General features: G+C 41.0%; 1 protein-coding gene across 1 annotated transcript in view; it reads left to right on the forward strand.

The window, feature by feature from the left end:
* Positions 1 to 22,877, forward strand: part of RAD50 (RAD50 double strand break repair protein) — a 191,899-nt gene that overhangs the window by 79,930 nt on the left and 89,092 nt on the right. Inside the window, exons 11-14 of the mRNA XM_075856559.1 lie at positions 4,065 to 4,247; positions 4,591 to 4,748; positions 12,557 to 12,732; positions 21,907 to 22,144. Coding sequence (XP_075712674.1) covers positions 4,065 to 4,247; positions 4,591 to 4,748; positions 12,557 to 12,732; positions 21,907 to 22,144 — 755 coding nt within the window. The remainder of the gene's footprint in view (positions 1 to 4,064; positions 4,248 to 4,590; positions 4,749 to 12,556; positions 12,733 to 21,906; positions 22,145 to 22,877) is intronic.

Genomic DNA, 22,877 nt, shown 5'->3' on the forward strand with positions numbered 1-22,877 from the left:
GCCAAGCGACAGCCTCGAAATCTTAATGATTTATAGATGATCTGCAAAGAGGAGTGGGCCAAAATTCCATTTAACATGTGTGCAAACCTCATCATCAACTACAAATAACGTCTGACTGCTGTGCTTGCCAACAAGGGTTTTGCCACCAAGTATTAAGTCTTGTTTGCCAAAGGGATCAAATACTTATTTCTTTGTGCACAATGCAAATAAATATATATAATTTTGACACTGTTTTTCAGTTTTTTTTTTTTTATATAATCTATCTCTCACTGGTAAAATTAACCTAGCCTAAAAATTCTAGACTGTTCATGTCTTTGACAGTGGGCAAACTTACAAAATCAGCAAGGGATCAAATACTTATTTCCTTCACTGTATATATATATATATATATATATAATCACATAAACAACAAAAATTTGAACAGCACATTCCAACTAAATGATATAAAATGTGTATGCAGGTGCAGGACACCTGTGACTGCAAATATACAGCAGAAAAAGAATGGCGACAGCACACTGCGACACTAATGCCACCTAAACCACTAAATATAAATAAATATGCACTAAAGCTAAATCTACTTATAATAGGGAGGTTCTTAGTGCACATTTTGATCAAAAAGTGTTTGCCCACCTGCCACGACAAGGCGACCTCTGTAAGGTGGGAACCTACGCTGCACATACACCCAGAACTGGGACTAAGCCTACATATATACCTGGGACTAAGCCTACATATATACCATGTGCACTAAGAACCTCCCTATTATAAGTAGATTTAGCTTTAGTGCATATTTATTTATATTTAGTGGTTTAGGTGGCATTAGTGTCGCAGTGTGCTGTCACCATTCTTTTTCTGCTGCTATATATATATATATATGTGTGTGTGTGTGTGTGTGTGTATATATATATATGTGTGTGTGTGTATATATATATATATATATATGTGTGTGTGTATATATATATGTGTGTGTGTGTGTGTATGTGTGTGCATATATATATGCCTAACCTGTCTATTCTAAAGACTAGTATAGAGAACAGATGTGAGATAAATATATGAATGTATAGATAGACATCTATCTACAGTGTATACAATTAGGCTATGTTCACATGGAGGAATCTATGCAGTGGATTCTGCCGCAAAATTCCCCCTCATCATTTCAATGGGAGGCGGACGCTTTTTCCCGCTAGCTAGATTTTTTTCAGCTAGTGGACAAAAGAAGCGTCCTGGCCGATCTTCAGTCAACAGGAATAATTCCGCAGCGGATTTTGCGGCGGGGCCCGCCAAGCAAAATCCATTGTGTGAACATAGCTTTAGAGTAAAATGTAAGTGTAAGTGTATTTTTTCTTCTCCTCACACTCATTCTGTGTGAAGAGGCAGAGACAAATACTGCTGTGACTCGCAGCGATCACATGATCAAGGACCACACAGATTGGTTACTGATCTGTGTTCTGAGCTCTTGACAACAGCCTGAAGTGCATCCGTATATCTAATAGGTTTGGGCTTTAGGGAACTGAACCCGCCGCCGTACATATATATGGCGGGGGTTAAGCAGTTAGAAAATAAGGACATTAGGTCACTAGGCCAATACATTTGACAAAAAAATTGATGAGAACAAAACCTTTAAATAATGCCGGATTAAACCCAGTGGAACCAAGCATGATATGACTGACTTTTTAACATGACCGTTTCTAGCGACCCAAAGTTAGCCAGGTTTTTCTATAACAGTATATAAGCGACAATGTGTCAGACATTTCTTTTTTATATTCACTCTTATTTTTGGCTAAAAAACACGTGCAAAAATACTGCATCAAAATGGCACTGTCTCTGATCCTCTGTCGCACTCAGGTTTGGTTGACTGTACAGCACTTGACGCCAGGATTGGGGTATTTCGACATATTGTTGTAAATGCTGATAAATGTACCTTTATCATAGACAGGTCCTCTCTATCGGTGTAAGTCATAAGGTCCTATGACAACCTGTATCTCATTCTTCTCTTTTTCATTGCAATTTGGTTAGATTTGGGTAGGAACTGGTCTTTCTTGTGTATGTTCTATACCAATTGTATGTCTTGTACTGTATTTGTTCTAATTTGCATTTTTTGTTTCTATATGCCTTTAAAATTTCAACGCACGTACCGTATATAAAAACTGTACTGTGTGAGCTAGGATTTATATCTAGTTAAATCTACTTCTGTATAAGGTTATTGGGCTTTTTCAGGCTCATTTGCATAAATATAAAAATGCTCATAACTTGGCCAAAAATGCTTGTTTTTGAAAAAATAAAAAACTTTACTGTAATCTACATTGCAGCGCCGATCTGCTGCAATATGAGATAGGGGTTTGAAAATCTGGTGACAGAGCCTCTTTAATTCAAATTATTGCAGCTTACGTAAAACTCACAAAAATTTTTGCACTCAGTATAAATAACACAATATTGCAGCTCCCAGACAAATATTTTAAAAATAAAACAAAGTTAACAATGAGTAAAGAAGTGATAGACACACTCTGATTTCAGCATGCTACCACTTATTTACTAATGTTAAAGGGGTTACCGGGGACCAAAATTTGTATTGCAATAATATATTTACGTGAAACTAAGTAACTTACTAATATACTTTAATTAAAAATTCTGTACTAAATGGTGCAGTTCAAACCTCATGACCTGAAGTCATATAATGACGTCGGCTCCACTACTGGAGTCCCCGAGCAAAGCATCAGCTGATGCTCTGCCTAGGGAATCAACAACTCCACAACGTCGTAGGCAGAGCAGTACTGTTGCCGACGTCCCTGTCCATATATGGACACTGACAGTGACGTGGGCAGAAGTCCTGGAGTCCCGGTGCAAAGCATCAGATGCTGTGCTTCGGGACGCCTCAACTTCTGACCACGTCATTGTCGCTGTCCATATATGGACAAGGACGTCGGCAGAACAGCCCCAGACAGAGCATCAGCTGATGCTTTGCTCGGGGACTCCAGCTATAGGAAACCCCTGAATTGACAAAATATGGACGTGGGGAGCAGTCCTGGAGTCCCGAGCAATGCGCTAGCTGATGCTCTGCTCGGGACTCAAGCAATAGGCAATGTGACAGCCCCTTGCGGTCATGTTCTCGAACAGCACATGAAGCAAGAGCTCAGTCACGTGGGGCCGTGTCAGAGCGTCATCATTTTAGAAAAGCTCCAGCACTTCCGTGAACAATTCATGAGGTTTGAACTGCCCCATTTAGTACAGCATTTTTAATTGAACTATATTAGTAAGTTACTTAGTTTTACATAAATATATTATTGCAATGCAATTTTTGTTCCCTGAATAACCCCTTTAAGTAGTTGCAGAGTATTTACATTTTATACTTACGTCGCGTGACCAGCTATTCAACTGGTAAATCCAAGTATATTTATATGTTCACTATCCCTCTGGCAGTTCCATCAAATTTTAAGGAAAGATTAGCACGAAATCCAGAAGTATTTTTGCCATCAAAATTAAAGCTACCACGATGTAACCCTGATGGACACCATGATTAGTCAATGGAGTTTGTCAGTCTCTGCTGGCATCCGTAGGATGATGGATCCGGCCAAACGTCATGACTTCCGTTGTGACCAATGCCTAATTAAAGCATTAAAAATATGTATAATGTATGTAACTTGTATGATTATATAGTCATGGCTCTAATCTGTCAGGAGCATAGATGGGAGGAAATGTTTCTTTCTGCAGTCAGGTGGACAGCTTTTGGAATCCGGGTATAATTTACACTTTCACAAAATTCTGGTGCAATAACTTGTGGTAAACCTGTAGTTTGCCCCATGTCTACCTTGACGTAATTTATTTGTACTTGTCTTAGGAGCTTTGACAAACCCTGGTCTAAAGCACACATTCCTCTCCATGTTTGAGGAAATAATACCTTTTTTTTTGTGCCTTGATTGAAGATGCTTCTTTTCAGTGCATGCTAAATTAGATCGAGATTGTGTGGAAAAAGAAAACATCATTTTTTAAAACATTATCATGAATTCATGAGCTTAGACCTATGTCTGACATTGCAAATAAAATCTAATTCTATTTTTCATTTCTTACAGGAACGTGAGCTGGAGAGTGTAGAAAGAAGTTGCAGTGTGGAAGCCCTAAAAACTGAAGTCTTGCAGCTACAGAATCAGAGGTCTGAGCTGGATAGAACAGTCCGTAAACTGGATCAGGAAATGGAGCAAATGAATATGCATACAATGACTCGCACACAGATGGACATGCTGAAGAAGGATAAGGTGAAGTCCCCTTAATAATTGTATTCTTGCATAAAGGAACTTGCAGGCTGGAATTGAAGTATAGTTTTAATTATGTCCTGAAGTCCTTGTTATGGTTAGAATCAATGGTGCGGCAGCCGCAGGCGGCCGAAAGCATGCCAACGTGGGTGCACCTTTGTGTCAGAAATACCACAGTTTTACTGGCTAAATCGTGCAGCCATTCATAACCCATGTGGGCACGGTTTCAGCTGCCGCACTGCGTGTTCTCACCCTTAGAGATTAGTGGTTGGACAACATGTTTTTCATTTGCTCTGCTAATGAATAAATCTTTTCTACTGTATTTTTTCACTGCATTGCGATCTAGTCTGAAAAAGATGAACATATTCGAAAAATAAAGTCTAGACACAATGATGAGCTAAGTTCATTGCTTGGATATTTTCCAAACAAGAAGCAACTCGAAGATTGGTTGTATGCAAAGCATAAGGATATCAATCAGACCCGGGACAAATTGGCCAAGCTAACGTAAGTGTGTTATCAGCAATAGTGCAATTGTTTTCTGTCGTAAAGTTTTTATTTTAACCTTTAGCAAACACAGACCAGTATGAATCATCTTTGAGAAGGCAGTACAGTCAGTGCTCTTCCACTTTAGTATTTTTCTTGCACTTTAATAAGGTGAAGACACTCACCTAATTAATTTTCAAAGGTGTCCTACGTTCATTTTCTTTACCTGCTTCACACACTCACACAACGTTCTCTTATTGTTTCTTTCTGGATCTTCACCCCTAGGTGCACCAAGACGCAACTGTAGATCCTGGCGGGAAATTACTTCGCGCACCAGGACGTACAGTTGAGGGGGTTTTACACTGGCGATTATCGGGCAGACGAGCATTCATAGAACGCTTGTTGACAATAATTACCCTGTGTAAACAGGGCAGCGATCAGCAGATGAACGAGCGATTGCTGTGATTGGTGGATGTGTTCAGACCCACCAATCACAGTGCGTTTTTACCTAGGTCGGGTAAAAAAATACTGGACACGGGCTCTGATCTCTTTGTTGGTGAAGAGAAGTTGGGGAGATCAGAGCCTGTGTCTGGCTGTGTTCCAGTCAAAGTGAAAAAAAAATAATGAACCCCAATTTTCAGTTCCCCTGTTCCATCATAGTTCACTAAAAATAATAATTAGATGTAGTTGTCTAGCTCGTCTACGTCATTACGTTGCATCAGTTGTCAGTCAGCGTCAATCCGCCACTGTCAGTCGCGTCACTTGTCAGTTAGTGTAAATCTGTCACTTTCAGTCATATCACTTGTCAGTTAGCGTCAATCCGTCACGTGTCAATTAGTCAACGTCAGTAAGTGTCAGTTAGTAAGTGATACTAAGTGTTGCAAAAAAGCAAAAACAATTTCTGTTTGTCAGTATTAGTGTTTTACGTGAAAAATGTAGAAAAAAAACCCAAAACATAGTGTGTTCGTGTTTTATGTGAAAAAAAACTAAAAATCATTGTTATACAACTGTTTGTTACAGTTCAGTGAGCTACGTGTATGTATATGTCTGTATATATATATATATATATATATATATATATATATATATATATATACACACACACACACACACACACACACACACACACATTTATAAAATGGCAGCGAGACGTTACACCGCTGAAGAGGCATATACCATGATTGTGTCTGATACAGACTGAACGAGTGATGAGGAACCAGAGTTCTTTCTCTCATTCTCCTCCAGTAACAGTTAGGCCCCTCGTTAATATTTTCTCCCAAAATTTTTCAGACATCTACACCCCGGACAATGAATTTTCAATTGACGAATTCCTGGTGCACTTCAAGGGCAGACTGAAATGTTGCCAATATTTGCCTAATAAGCGCGCCAGGTACGGGATCAAGGTCTACAAGCTGTGTGAAACTGAGACCGGATACACACACGGTTTCCCGATCTATGAGGGGAAGGACAGGACAATACGGTCCCCCAGACTGTCCTCCCTGCATAATAACCAGTGGGAAGATAGTGTGGGACCCCCTGCACCCACTGTTTGATCAGGGGTACAACTTGTGCTTGGACAACTGGTACACAAGTGTACCCCTGTAGAAATGTCTAAAAGAAAAAAAAAAACTCTTTAGTGTGGGACAGACTGAAAAAACCAAAGGCATCCTCCCAAGACCCTCATCAGCAATCCCTGCAAATTGGCGAAAGCAGGGCATTTTGGCAAGATGGGGTCCTGTGTCTGAAATACAGGGCCAAAAAAAGATGTCTGCATGTTGTCATCTATGCATGATGCCAGCTGCACGCCCGTCCCCACACGTGGATTCACATAGTCCACGATTAAGCCTGTGTGCATTCAGGCATATAATAAATTCATGGGGGGGGGGGGGGTTGACCTGAATGATCAGGTTTTAAAGCCGTATAGTGCCATGCAAAAAAGTTAAATCTGGTACAAGAAATTGGCAGTGTGCCTTGTCCAGATGGCACTATATAACTCCTTTTAAATTTACAGAAAAGCTGGCGAACACGGTACATATTTGGAGTACCAAGAAAAAAATGGTAACGTTTATTTTGCTTGGAGACGAGGTGGGGGAAACTTCTTCTGCTTCAAGTGGTTCTTGCCGTATCGTTTCTGGGAAGCACTTTCCAAGTGAAGTGCCTGCCACACCAAAAAAAACGCAGGCCACAAAAAAGGTGCCGTGTCTGTGCAAAAAGGGGTATCCGAAAGGATACCAGATATCAGTGCGACACTTGTCCATCCAAACCCGGACTCTGCGTGAAGGACTGCTTCCGCATCTTCCACACCTCCCTGGATTAAAAATGTTATACTTTTAAAAAAAAACACCCCTCCCTTTATCATGCTGGTCTTTTACCCATTTTTGAATTTGGACACTAAGCCAAAAAACGTATAACAAAACTAAAAATTCTCATTATACCCCTAGATGAATACCTAATAACACAATAAATGGGATTTTTATATATATATATATATATATGTCCAAACTAATAATTGAACGTAGCTGCAACGCCATGCAAATATACAGCCAAGATAGAAAAAAAAGTCAGGCAATCATAACTATTTATGCCAATATAAAATATGAATTTTATGGAAATACATTAAAAGATATTTCACATGATAAAATAAGTGATGGATTACCAAAAGGAACCAATAGACACACTGAATTATAGTTGAGAATCACAACGGTACTGGAATAAGGCGCTATTATATATAGAACAGTAGTATGTAACAAAAATCTATTGAAAAAGTGAACAAGCCGCAGAATAGCTATCAAATTTATATGATGAAATTATAAAGTGAATCCCAGCTTGAGGTATAGTGAAAAGTCGATGCACATGACGTATCTCAAAGATCCAGCAACATACAAACAATGTAAGGCTTGGGAAAAGGTTATAGTGAAATTTCAACACCTAGAAAGTACAGCTGAAAAAAATAAATATGTATTTATAAAGACTAGTTGTCCTGTCAGAAAATAACATAAAAATGCAAATAGCTCACCTAGGCGAATAGTCAGAGGTATGTCTGGTCACCTTGCCTCGACACGCGTTTCTGATTAGTTTTTCTCAGGAGGTGTAGAGTATAAAATAATCTGTATGATCGGCACAATTTTTGCTTCTGGCCAAAAATCCAGGTAAAAATAAGGCCTCAAAATCCTTGTGGTGCTCCTTCACTTCCAGGCACTGCCATGTGTCCAGACAACATATTTAGACAACTTTGGGGTAATTTCTGAACTCAAAAGAAATAGCCCAATAAATGTTGAGGTGCTTTTCTTCATTACATGCTTTTGTGTCCGTAAAATCTGTCTGAAAAATAACGTATTTGTGAAAAATAGAACATTTTATTTTCCATGGCAGATTTTCACTAAATTCAGCAAAAAAAACTATGGGGTCATAAATGTGATCACACCCCTAAATAAATTCTTTGAGGGGTGCAGTTTCCAAAATGGGGTCGCTACTTGGGAGTTTCCACTGTACTGGTACCTCGGAAGCTCTGCAAACATGACATGGAACCCGAAAACCATTCCAGCAAAATCTGTGCTCCAAATAGCGCTCCATCTCTTTTAAGCCCTGCCGTGGGTCCAAACAGCAGTTTATTACCACATATGGAGAAATTGCTTTACAAATGTTGGTATGCTTTTTCCTTGTAAAAATTGCAAATTCTATGTTTTTTCAGAAAAAAGTAGATTTTCATCTTCACAGACTAATTCCAATAAATTCTGCAATAAAACTATGGGGTCAAAATGCTTATATACCTCTAGAAAAATTAATTGAGGGGGGTAGCTTCCAAAATGGGGTCAGTTTTGGGGGGTTTCCACTGTTTTGGTCCCTCCAGGAAGTTGCAAACTCTGCGCTCCAAAATCCAAATGGCGCTCCTTCCCTTCTGAGCCCTGCCGTGTATCCGAACAGTAGTTATTACCACATATGGGGTATTGCCGTAATTGGGGGTGCTTTTTCCTTTATTCCTTTCAAAAATTAAAAAATTCTATGTTTTTTCAAGAACAAAAGTAGATTTTCATCTTCAGACTAATTCCAATATATTCAGCAATAAACCTGTGGGGTCAAAATGCTAAATATACCCCTATAAAAATTCAGTGAGTGTTGTAGTTTTCCAAATGGGGTCACTTTTGGGGGGTTTCCACTGTTTTGGCACCACAAGACCTCTTCAAACCAAACATGGTGCCTAACATATATTCTAAAAAAAAAAAAGGAGTCCCAGAATCCTCTAGGTGCTCTTTTGATTCTGAGGCCTGTGTTTCAGTACATTAGCACACTAGGGCCACATGTGAGATATTTCTAAAACTGCAGAATCTGGGCTTTTTGGCGTTTCTCTGGTGAAACCTTCTGTGTTACAGAAAAAAAAATTAAAAAATTTATTTCGGCAAAAAAAAAGAAATTTGTACATTTCCCCTCTACTTTGCTTTAATTCCTGTGAAATGCCTAAAAGGTTAAGGAACGTTCTAAATGCTGTTTTGAATACCTTGAGGGGTGCAGTTTTAAAATGGGGTGATTTATGGGGACACTAATATATAAGGCACTCAAAGCCACTTCAAAATTGAACTGCCCCCTGTAAAAATAGCCTTTTGAAATTTTATTGAAAATGTGAGAAATTGCTGCTAAAGTTCTAAGCCTTGTAACATCCTAGACATCCTAGAAAAATAAAATGATGTTCAAAAGACGATGCCAACATAAATAAGACATATGGGAAATGTTAACAGTAACTGTTTTGTGTTGTATTACTATCTGTCTTACAAGCCGATACATTTAAATTTAGAAAAATGATAATTTTTGCCAATTTTCTCAAATTTTTGGTTTATTTCACAAATAAATATTGAATTTATCGACCAAATTTTTTCACTAACCTAAAGTACAATATGTCACGAGAAAACATTCTCAGAATCGCTTGGATAGGTAAAAGCATTCCGGAGTTATTACCACATAAAGGTAACGCATGTCAGATTTGAAAAATCGGCTGTGCCTCAAGGCCAAAACAGGCTGGGTAAAACTGTGTTAAAGAGGCTCTGTCACCAGATTTTGCAGCCCCTATCTGCTATTGCAGCAGATAGGCGCTGCAATGTAGATTACAGTAACGTTTTTATTTTTAAAAAACGAGCATTTTTGGCCAAGTTATGACCATTTTTGTAGTTATGCAAATGAGGCTTGCAAAAGTCCAAGTGGGTGTGTTTAAAAGTAAAAGTCCAAGTGGGCGTGTATTATGTGCGTACATCGGGGCGTTTTTAATACTTTTACTAGCTGGCCGTTCTGATGAGAAGTATCATCCACTTCTCTTCAGAACGCCCAGCTTCTGGCAGTGCAGACACAGCGTGTTCTCGAGAGATCACGCTGTGTCGTCACTCACAGGTCCTGCATCGTGTCAGACGAGTGGGGACACATCGGCACCAGAGGCTACAGATGATTCTGCAGCAGCATCGGCGTTTGCAGGTAAGTAGCTACATCGACTTACCTGCTAACGCCGATGCTGCTGCAGAATCAACTGAAGCCTCTGGTGCCGATGTGTCCGACGCGATGCAGGACCTGTGAGTGACGTCACAGATCTGCACTGCCAGAAGCTGGGCGTTCTGAAGAGAAGTGGATGATACTTCTCGTCAGAGCGCCCAGCTAGTAAAAGTATTAAAAACGCCCCGATGTACGCACATAATACACGCCCACTTGGACTTTTACTTTTAAACACACCCACTTGGACTTTTGCAAGCCTCATTTGCATAACTACAAAAATGGTCATAACTTGGCCAAAAATGCTCGTTTTTTAAAAATAAAACCGTTACTGTAATTCACATTGCAGCGCCTATCTGCTGCAATAGCAGATAGGGGTTGCAAAATCTGGTGACAGAGCCTCTTTAACTACTTACAACAATTTGAAGTTTATTTATTTTCTGCAGGAGAAAAATGTGCAAACTTGTACAGCTCAGAAGGTCTGAGTTGAACAGCAGTCTTGTAATAGGTGAAATAAAGTCATCAACTTTTATTTACTGTATATTTATTATTTGCTTTTCTTTGCTGCCAAGCTTAAACAATCTTAGGCTGGGTTCACACGACAGGGTCCCGCCCGAGCCCGAGTGTCGGCCTGTAAAATCGGCCATTTTGGCCGGCCGGTTTGCATAAAGTTTTGCATCCGTTCCGGGCCGGGCAGATCTGGACAGTGACATCAGCGGGAATCCCCATGTGTTCGGGGATTCCGCTTCAGGAGTTTCCCCTGATGTCACTGCCCAGATATGGACAGAGACATCAAGCGCTCCGTCCAGGAGCGGAATCCCCGAAAACACGGGGATTCCGCTCCTTCAAGGAGCTAAAGTGGGGCTAGCACATAGCAGAGCAGGGAGATCCTGCTCTGCTTTAGTGGCGTCGCTACAGTAGTAGCAGCAGCAGCAACTGCTAGCGGTGCCATGGAAGGTGTCGCCGGGCCAGGGCGCTTTTAAAACAAGCAAGGGAAGGGAGCCAGCGCAGTGCTCCCTCCACCTGCTGTACACCCCGGCCCTGCCACACAGTGTACAGCGTACAGCCATTCGTCCGAATGGCATAAACGCCTCGTCCTCACATGCACTCTGCGCTGTGAGGAGGAGGAGATAGAGCGCAAGCGACGGAAAACCTGGCCATCACTCGGGACACATTCCGGTGATGGCCGTGTATTACCCGGCCCAATAGACTTCTATGGGAGCCGGGCGGCCGGGTACCCGGCCGAAAATAGAGCATGCCCCATTTTTTCCCGGCCGTCAAAAAATCGGTCGTGTGAATAGCCCCATTAGGGGTCTATTATTCCTAATGCAGCCGGGTGCCGGCCGATTTATGAACGGCCGGCACCCGGCCGGGAAACCCTGTCGTGTGAATGAGGCCTTAGGCTGGGTTCACACTGAGTTTTTTGCAGGAGGAAAATCTGCCTCAAAATTCAGTTTGGAATTTTGAGGCAGATTTTCCTCTGCCTGCATGCCGATTTTCGCTGCGTTTTTCACCCGTGGCCATTGAGCGCCGCGGGTATAAAACACAGCAAAATATGCTTTCTCTGCCTCCCATTGATGTCATTGGGAGGTCAGAGGCATAAACGCCCAAAGATAGGACATGTCCCTTCTTTTTCCTGTGAGCCGATTTTTTTCCCGCTCACGAGAAAAATAACGCCTCCGCCTCCCATTGAAATCAATGGGAGGCATTTTCGGCGCGTTTTGCTGCGCGGTTTCTGCGTCAAAAAAACTCTGTGTGAACTGGCCTTTAATAGGTCCTGCATAATGCGATACACATTTTAATATGGCAATTTGCTGTTGATGTAATAGATATAACTGAAGTGCCATCATCTTCCTAATTACTTATTTGCATCGTATTGAGGTGTTCATCAGCAAGTGACAAGCCACAATGAACTAAGTGACCACTGAATTGTGGAGGTTGCAGATGGCTTACCAAAACATAGTTTGCTCGTGTGTAACTGAAGTATTTTTCATTCCAATATTTGGAAAAATATGCATCATCAGTGTAGTTTCTCTAACTGTGAGTATGCGTAAGGCATTGTAATGATTTTCCAAGTTGCCCAAGCAGAATAAATTCCACCATAATACTCCCAAAATTTCTGCAGAAAAAGTCCTGATCTAGATCCTGTTCCGGTGTGTGATGCTTGAATAAACACATTTATTCTGCCTTGTCTGTGGTTTTGTATGCAGCTCTTGCATCACAGAACCTGTGACTTAGCTATGTAATTTCCTCATTTCCAGCATGAACCGTTTTTCTTCTACTACTGTGATTTAAACCATAGCATAACATTTTAAACACATTTTTTTATTTGTGTTTTTTTTGGTCTTCATTTATGTTAGCAAGGAGCTGGTTTCAGCAGAACAGAATAAAAACCATATGAGCAATGAACTGCGTAAAAAAGAAGAACAGTGTGCATCATATGAAGACAAGGTCTTTGATGTTTGTGGTAGTCAAGACTTTGACAGTGATTTGACACGTCTACAGGATGATATAGAAAAGACCTCTAAACAACGAGGTGAGGCCCTTTTTTTTTTTTTTTTGTCCTATTCCATTAAAGCCTCCAAGGTATTTGCTAGTATATATTTTTTTCCGCATATTTTTATTTTTTTCTATGAACATACACTTATTGTATAAAACCTTCATTTCCAAATAGGCTTTAATTTCCCATGACTGTGGTCTCCGTGGGTCATAGACAATTGAATCTAACATTTGAAAATATTATAGTAAGCCACCATGACCGTACAGTTATGTCACAGTGATTTTTCGAGCATAGAAGTCGTGCCCATGGGATCACCGTGGGAGACCGGTGATCTGATCCTGCCCGTTTAACCCCTTAATTGCTGTGGTCAATAGTGACTGCAGTATTTATGTGGTTTGACAGAGGGAGGGGGCTTTCTTTGTCACCCATCAGCAGCCGGTGGGTTGAAATGGCAGCCGAGGGCTTAACAGGCCCCAAGGCCTGCCATGGCTATATGCTTATTAAGCTGTGCTAGAGGCACGGAATAATAGACTGCCTGTTAGTTTTACACTGACAGGCAGTAGTGCGTTGGTATACTTAGTATACCAAAGCATTACATAAGCGATCAGAAGTGAAGACTGTACCAAAAAAATAAAAAGTTGCGGAATTAGGTTGTTTTTTTTTTTTTTTTTCGTTTTTTTTTTTTTTTTTCGTTTTTTTTTTTCACACTGAAAAAAAGTATAAAAATGAATCAGAGGCCCACATGCGGCTATAGCGACAAAAAAAAGTTACCACTTTTAGAATGCAGTGATGCAATACCAATAAACAAGTGTTTTTATTGTGTAAGAGTAGTAAACCATAAAAAATACCTACTGTATACATATTTGGTATTGCCGTAAAAGTAACGACCCATATAATAGTTGATGAATAAGTTATATGTACCCGCAAATGGTGCCATTAAAAAATACAACTCATCCTACAAAAAACAAGCCCTCATGCTGCTATGTCGACAGAAAAGTAAAAAAGTTATGGCTCTCTGAATGAGATGAGACAAAAACAAAAAACAAATCCTGCAGGCCTTAAAGTAGTTTTCCCATAATCGATATCTCTTGTTCGTTACATTGGGGGACACAGACCCTGGGTATATGCTGTTGCCACTAGAAGGCTTAACACTAAGAATTAAAGTATAGTCCCTCTTACAGGATATACCCTACCTACAGAGACTAAGCTAATTCACTCTTCGCTTTGTAGCCTCTCTTCTTTTTTTTTTTACACTACAGGTCCCCTATCCTTAGTCTCTGAGCAGTTTTTTGCTACAGTTGGGTTACTTTACCTAGCAGACCTAGGTAACTATGCAGCAATTATTACCCCCTTTCTAAAGGAGAAGTAATTGTCCTGCTGGGCAGTACCTAAGTGGACTTACTAGTCAACCATCACCATTCATTATGCCTTCTCTAAATGCAGCACTACTTTTTTGTGTTGTCAACCTACTTCCTTGTGTGATGCATTCCGGCCTCCTGGTGAAGTATCTGTGGCCCCGGCACCTCCGTCACCCTCGGCATTATGCACGTCTAGTACTGTGGGGACTGAACCGGATTGGGCCCCATTGCCTTTCTAGGATAGCCAGCGACCTTGCTAACATGACCTAGTCCATGATGGCCATCATGGTTTAACTTTCTGATCAGCTACCGCTGGACTCTGTGTCCATGTCTTCCTCACGAGGCAGACACAAGAAGCGGGCCAGGTTTACACAATTGACATTGGTTTCTCTTGCGTTTTCTGCTTCAGCTCCCGTTTCCCCTGGAGGTACAGTCTGCTCCTTCCACCCCCTTCCAGGGAGGCCTTGTCTGAAGGGGAGCTCTCTGAGGACTTTTTGTCATCCAAATCAAATTCAAAGTGATCCAGCACTGTGGAAACTCTTATTCTGCCAGGATCACAGTTTTGATGCAGTTTTTGTCTCCGTTTTTTAAACCAAACTCAGAAGTGGACACAAAGGAAAGGAGATTAATCAGTTTTTTGTTTATACTTTTCATTTCTTTTAGTACCACTTCTGCCCGTGACTAAAAAAACTGATCCAAAAACTGCATTAAAACTGTGTGTGTGTAATACTGGCCTACAGGCGCTTCATGACATCTTACAGGTCACAGACGCTGTGCCTTCACCTGAGCCGGTTTCTTATCCTCCTCCTCAACGGTCGTAGGAGGTTTTTCCTGCCCATTCCGAGCTCGAGAGAGAGTGTTTTGTAAAGAGTGGAAACATCCCAAAATGTTTTCTAACTCAACCTGGTCGGATGTTATGTATCCCTTTCCAAAATAATTCTCTTCAAAATGGGGTAAATCGGCAATGGGGGACCCTCCAGTATCCGGTCTGGCCAAGACTACTACCTTACCTTCGGCGGATGCAACTTCGTTTTGCCACCCCCTGGATTGACGTGTGGAGTCTTTTTCTACGTCCACCTTAGAGGCCACTGGCTCCACCTTACGCCCAATTTTCACTATGACCTGGGTCAGCAGAGCTATCACTGAATGGACTCGATAACTCAGTCACAGTCTCCTCTCCGGAGCTTTTCAGGAAGACTTGGTTGATCTTTCCTACCACCTCTTTAATACCTCAAAGTATTTAAGCAAAGCATCAGTAGGAGCTGCCTGTCTGGTGGCTCATGCTTCTGCTTATATAATCACTACCTGCAGGACGACCTGGCTGAAGTTTTGCTCCGTGGACACGGCATCCAAAAGGTCTTTAACTGTTCTTCCCTTTTCGTTCGGATTCTTATCTGCTTGGGATCTGGCTTGATGATATTCTCTCTGAACATACGGGTGGAAAGAATACTCCTTCCAGAGCGACTGCTTTTTTTCAAGGAATCAATTCTCTTATTCTTCCGTGAATCATCATCCCTGTACCTCCCAGATCAGAGATTTCAGTGGTTTTACGTCAACCTTTTTGGCGTGCCAAAAAAAGAGGGATCAGTTTGACCTCTTCTGGACCTCAAGCATCTGAACGCGTAGATTTAAGGTCTGCCATTTCCGCATTAAATCTCTCCACTCGGTCATTGTCTCCATGAAACAAGGGCAGTTTCTTTCCTCTGGATATCAAGTATGCATACAAGTTGACATTTGTCAATCCCACCAGCGCTTCCTGCGCTTTGCTGTCACTCCTTACCACTACCAGTTTATAGCTTTCTTGTTCGGACTGACCTTGGCATGAGTTCTCGCCAGCATGGTGGCTTCGATGGAATCCGTTCCCTTCGATCATCTTACAGTGGAACTGCTCTACGGACTACCTGTATAGACGGTTCCTACTTTCCCTGACTGACTGTCGGTACTCCAGTGGTGGATCTTTTGCCCGACCATTCCCTGTGGCCGCCTTATCCCTCTACTGAATTGGATTGGCAGATCCTTTTCACGGATGCACGTCTCAAGGGGTAGGACGGAACACTCTAATCTGTCGGCACAGGGGCTGTGGTCCCCATAGGAATCATCTCTCACCATCAAACTGCTGGAATTGCGGGCCGTCTTCCTTTGCCTGATGCACTGGACATCGCTACTGTCTAGCCTTCCGGTGAAAGTCCAAACTTCAATGACGTAGACTTGATGGCGTCCAGGTTCAATCGCAATGTCCCCTGCTTCATCTGCCAAGCCCGGGATCCCAAGGCCTATGCAGTAGATCTTTCTCCCTTGTGGTTTTCTCTTTCAAGAGATTTTCTTTCCGCCAGGTTGCCTGGATCAGGGTCTGGCTCTTAGCTCCTGTTCAGCAACTTTTTAACATCAAAGTCTGATGTTAGGCCCTTTTACCAAGGGATTGCTCACGCATCTCCCCTTTATTTGCTCCAGACACCTTCATGGGATCTCAACTTGGTTCTGGAGGTCCTACAATTTACTTTATTTAAACCTCTATGAGAGATCTCCCTTTGCCTTCTCTCTTGGAAGGTGGTTTTCCTGGTGGCAGTGACTTCCTTTCAGAGTGTCTCCAAACAGGTCGGCTCTATCCTGTCGTTCTCCATTCTTGACTTTTCATCAGGATTAGACTGTTCTCCGTACGGTGCCCTCTTTTTAGGACAAGGTTGTTTCTAACTATCACCTGAATGAGGCTGTCGTCCTGCTGTCTTATTGCCTGTCTCCTAGTCATCCGCGGGAGCGTTTTTTTTCACATTCTAGATGTTGTCAGTGCCTTACGGACTTGCGTTTCTCTCACTTCTTCTTACCGAAGGCCGGATTCTTTGTTTATCCTCCTGGATGGTCCTACGAAGTGGTTGGGGGCCTCTAAGACCACTATCACTTGATGGATTAGGAAGGCTATTTTTGATGCTTGCCAAATTCAGGATAAGGAACCCCTATTTCCGATTATAGCTCCCTATACCTAAGCATTTGGGACTTAGTGGGCATATGCACAATCAGGCTTCTATTCTTCAGGTGTGCAAAGCAGCTATCTAGTCTTCCTTGCACACTTTTGTCAAGTTCTATCCGGTGCACACTTTTGCGTCTGCAGATGCTTCACTTGGACGCAAGGTCTTGCAGGCATCTCTGGAGTATGTGACCATGTCCTTTTTTCTGTTCCCTCCATAGCAACTGCTTTAGGATGTCCCATGGTGTGTGTCCCCAAATGTAACAAATGAAAATCCTTTTCTCGCCCAGTTCATTGGGGGACACATCCCCCACTAATTTGTTTGTTCAAGGTTCACATGGTTGTCTATTAGAGGTATCCTCTATCGTTCTGACTTACCGATGCTTACCTTGTATCTGCTTCTCCTACTGCTTATGGACATACTAAATCAGCTCAGTGTCTGTAGGTGGCGTATATCCTGTCGGAGGGGCTACACTTTTTTTTCATTCTTAGTGTCATTACTGCCAGTGGCAACCGCATATACCCACGGTCTGTGTCCCCCAATGAACTAGACGAAAGAAAGATTTTACAGTGAGTACTCAAAAAATCCAGTTTTAGCAGCTATCCACAGGATAGGTAATAAATATCTGATTTAGTGGGGAGCCGACCGCTGAGACCTCCACCGTTCCCGAGAACGAACTTACCTGGCTATACCTGTGCGCTTCATATGAATAGATCAGTACTGCGCATGCTCGGCCACCGCTCCATTAATTTTCTATGGGGGCTGCCTGAGACCGCGCTAGTCTATCTCTGGAAGCCCACTAGAAAATAAATGGAGTGGTGGCCGAGCATTCTCAATACTGCTCCATTCATATTGGGCACACAGGGACAGCCAGGTAAGTTTATTCTCGGGATCAGTGGGGGTCCCAGCGGTCGGACCCCCACTGATCAGATATTTATATCCTGAGGATAGCTGATAAATATTGATTATGGGAAAACCCCTTTAACTTCAAAATAGCCTTGATGCTTAACCCCTTCCAGCAAATGGGTGTTGCTGGGCGTCCTTTTTAGCGATGCGTTCCCGCAAATGGGCGTACATTAACGCCATGAGGCTGAAGTGGGCACAGGAGCTTAGCTCGCTTCATCTTTAGCGGGTGTCAGCTGTAATATACAGCCGACATCCCACTGCAACCGTGGCGATCAGTTATCTCTGATCGCTGCCATTTAACCCCTTAAATGCCAATGTCAATAGCGACAGCGGCATTTAAGTGATTGACACAGAGTGAGGAGGCTCCCTCTGTATCCCGTATGACCTTTACAATACACTGCACTACATCAGAAGATCAGATCTTCAAGTCACATAGTAAGTGTAAAAAAAAAAGAAGAAGTTTCCCTGATCAAGTCCTTTATAATTAGAAAAAAGATTAAAAAAATTAAGAAAACTATACATAATCGGTATCGCCACGTTCGTATCTGCCTGAACTATAAAAATCTATTTATTTATCCCGCACGGTGAACACCGTAAAAGGCAAAATTTCATTATTTGGTTACGTTGTTTCCAAACAAATTGAATAAAAAGTGATCAAAAAGTCGCAAGTACCCCAAAATGGTACCAATAAAAACTACTGTTTGTCACGCCAAAAAACAAGCCCTCATTTTGCTCCATCGACGAAAAAGAAAAAATTTATGGCTCTCAGGATATGGTGACGCATAAATTTGGTATTGCCATAGTCGTATCGAACCGCAGAAGAAAGTAAACATCTTGTTTATACTGCACAGAGAACACCGTAAAAAATGTATAAAAAAAGTTAAAGAATTTCAGTTTTTTGGTCTCCCCACCTCCCAAAAAATGTAATAAAAACTGATCAAAAAATCGCATGTACCCCAAAATGATACTAACAGAAACTACAGCTCGTCCCATGAAAATCAAGCACTCTCACAGCTCGTCAACGGAAAAATAAAACGTTATGAATCTGGGAACGCAATAATGCAAAACGACGACATATGGGGTATTACTGTACTCTGGAAAACCCGCTTAACAATTTATGGGCTGTGTGTGTAAAGTGGCACAGTCTGAGCACAACATTTTGGGCACTGAAATAGCATATCTGTTGAAAAATGGCAATTTTCTACTGTGTACTAATTTCTCCAAGACCTGTGGGGTCAAAATGCTCACTACACTTCATGATAAATTCCTGAAAGAGGCTCTGTCACCAGATTATCAAATCCCTATCTCCTATTGCATGTGATCGGCGCTGCAATGTAGATAACAGTAAAGTTTTTTTTTTTTAAACGATCATTTTTGGCCAAGTTATGAGCAATTTTATATTTATGCAAATGAGCCTTTCTAATGGACAACTGGGCGTGTTTTCTCTTTCCAACTGGGCGTGTATTGTGTTTGTAACATCTGGGTGTGTTTACTTGTTTTACTAGCTGGGCGTTGTGAATAGAAGTGTTTGTCAGCATCATATGTCAGCATCATCCACTTCTATTCACAACGCCCAGCTAGTAAAACAAGTAAACACGCCCAGATGTTACAAACACAATACACGCCCAGTTGGAAAGAGAAAACACGCCCAGTTGTCCATTAGAAAGGCTCATTTGCATAAATATAAAATTGCTCATAACTTGGTCAAAAATGATCGTTTTTAAAAAAAACAAAAAAAAAAAAAACAAAAAAAAAAAACGTTACTGTTATCTACATTGCAGCGCCGATCACATGCAATAGGAGATAGGGATTTGATAATCTGGTGACAGAGCCTCTTTAAAGGGGGTGTATTTTCCCAAATAGGTCACTTCACAGGGATTTTCACTATACTGCTATACTATTTTGTAAAATCTCCATTACAAAAACGAAAATGCGCTTTTTCTCTTTAGACCCTTGCCGTGCGTCCATATGGCAGTTTACAATCACATATGGGGTATTTCTTTACTGGGGAGAAATTGTGTAACAAATTTTGGGGTGTCTTTTCTCCTGTATTTCTTATGGAAATGAAATATTTTGAGCTAAATCTATATATTATGGGGGAAACATTTTTTGTTCATTTTCACGGACCAATTCTAATAAAATCTATAAAACACCTGAGGGATGAAAATGCTCACTACACCTCTAATTTAATTATTTGAGGGGTATAGTCTCCAAAATGTGATCACACCTGGGGAATTTCTACTCTACTGGTACTTCAGGGACTCTACAAATGCGACATGGCCCCCGGAAACCAATTCAGCAATTGCCATAATCGTATCAAACCGCAGAATAAAGTAAACATGTTGTTTATACTGCACAGAGAAAATGTATAAAAAAACCGTGAGAGAAGTTTTGTTTTTTGGTCTCCCCACCTCCCAAAAAATTTAATAAAAATGTAGCCCTGCCGTGGGTCCAAACAGCAGTTTATTACCACATACGGGGTATTTCTGTAATTGGGAGAAATTGCTTTACAAATGATGGGGGGCTTTTTCTCCTTTATTCCTTGCAAAAATTAGAAAGTTCTATGTTTTCCGGGAAAAACAGTGAATTTTCATAGACTAATTTAAATAAATGTGGCAAAAAAACTGTGGGGTCAAAATGCTCACTATACCCTTAGATAAATTCCCTGAGGGGTGTAGTTTCCAAATGGTGTCTTTTTGGGGGGTTTCCACTGTTTTAACATCATAAGACCTCTTCAAACCTGACATGGGGCCTAAAATATATTCTAAAAAAAGCCAGCCCCAAAATCCACTAGGGTCTCCTTTGTTTCTGAGGCCTGTGCTTCAGTCCATTACCACACTAGGGCCCCATGTGGGATATTTCTAAAAACTGCAGAATCTGGGCAATAAATATTGAGTTGCGTTTCTCTGGTAAAACCTTCTGTATTACAGGAAAAATGTTTTAAAAATGTTTTCCTGCTACGCCTAAAGGGTTAAAACACTTTCTTAATGCTGTTTTCAATACTTTGAGTAGTGCAGTTTTCAAAATGGGGTGTTTTATGGGGGTTTCTAATATATGCCACTTCAGAACTGAACTTGTCCCTGAAAATATAGCCTTTTGAAATTTTCTTGAAAATTTGAGAAATTGCTGCTAAAGTTCTAAGCCTTGTAACGTCCCAGAAAACTAAAAGGATGTTCAAAAAAGATGCAATCATAAAGTAGACATATGGGAAATGTTAACTAGTAACTATTTTGTGTGGTATTACTATCTGTTTTACAAGCAGATACATTTAAAATGAGAAAAATCCTAATTTTTGCAAATTTTCTCAAAATTTTGGGGTTTTTCACAAATAAGCAATGAATTTTCCAACCAAATTTTACCACTAATATAAAGTACAATATGTCACGAGAAAATGTCCTCAGAATCGCTTGGATAGTTAAGTCTCCAGAGTTATTACCACATAAAGTAACACATATTAGATTGAAAAAAACAGTGCCCTGAAGGCCAAAATGAGCTTGGTCCTGAAGGGGTTAAGGGAATTAAGGGCTTAGTGTAGGAGCAACTAAGTTTGTCAATATACACAACGAATGGCATAATGTGTGTGCTACATAGTGACCTTGCACACAGAAAAAAATAGGTACAAATTAAGGGAATATTCCATTTAATTTTTGATTTGGATAGTAATACTGTGTACCAGGCAAATAACTGACCTGCTAACTGGCATGATTTAGTTTTAGATTTACAGCCTGCCTATTCACCCCTCATCCCCCATAATTTAACAGACAGTCTTTGAAGTTAGACTACCTTGGACATGTTATCTTAAAAGTAATACTCTTTTAATTGCACATGGATTATATACTTTTCTCTGTATTATGTAACGCTTGATATCTTGCATTGTTGTTTCCTTTATTTTCTTTATAATGCAATATATTTTAATTCTTGTATGCCATCAATTTATTTGTTCAATGAAATGAGTTAAAAACTTGTTTATAATGTTTTAACAGCAATGTTGGCAGGGGCAACTGCCGTATACACACAGTTCATCACTCAGTTGACAGAAGAGAACCAACCCTGCTGTCCAGTTTGCCAAAGGATCTTTCCTTCAGAAGCTGAGCTGCAGGATGTAATTAATGACATGCAGTCCAAGCTCAGACTGGTCCCAGATAAGCTGAAGACTACTGAAACTGAATTAAAGAGAAGAGAGAAAAGAAGGGATGAGATGATGGAGCTGAAACCAACGAGGCAAGTGCAGCTTGATCTGTCTTACCTATTATATTCATCTACTAGTAAGGGTGCATTTACACATACAGATTTCTATTCAATCAGACTAATATAAATTTAAATGTGTAAATGGCATATTGAAATTTGTGTCATCTCCAAGAAAATTGATCTGACCTGCTTGAGTTCAATGGTGAGGGAAACGGAAGCTGAGGTTTCCGTTTGCCTTTCCGTTGAGGGGTTAACCCGACGGAAACCTCCGAAGGAATCCCTCAGCGGAAACGAACGCTGATGTGAACATACCCTTAGTGACAAGTTGTTGGCTTTACTTTGCTTATCATGTTCATAATATTTGTCTATGTATGAATCCTCCCTATTGAGATGTGGGTATTTGTTTTCATCATAAATAGTCCGCACTCAGGCTTTGGTAAACAAAACAAAAAGGTTTATTTTGAACAAATACAAAACAAAAGTAAAGCAACAACAAAAATCAAGGAACTTAGGGGATAAATTTAAGCTACCTTAGGCCCCATGCACACGAACGTGTTTTTGCGGTCGCAATTCCCCAGAAAATCCACGGGAGAATTGCGGCCCCATTCATCCTATGGGGCCCATGCACACAACCGTGGTTCTCACGGTCCGTGCATGGCCCAGGAGCCCGGACCGCAGAAAGAATGGGCAAGTCTTATTACGGCCGTGTTCTGCGGTCCAGGCTGATTGCACATGGCCGCGGCCATTATTTGCTCAGCCGGCGATT

The sequence above is a fragment of the Rhinoderma darwinii genome, chromosome 3, assembly GCF_050947455.1.
Source record: "Rhinoderma darwinii isolate aRhiDar2 chromosome 3, aRhiDar2.hap1, whole genome shotgun sequence".
In the NCBI taxonomy this organism is placed as follows: Eukaryota; Metazoa; Chordata; class Amphibia; order Anura; family Rhinodermatidae; genus Rhinoderma; species Rhinoderma darwinii.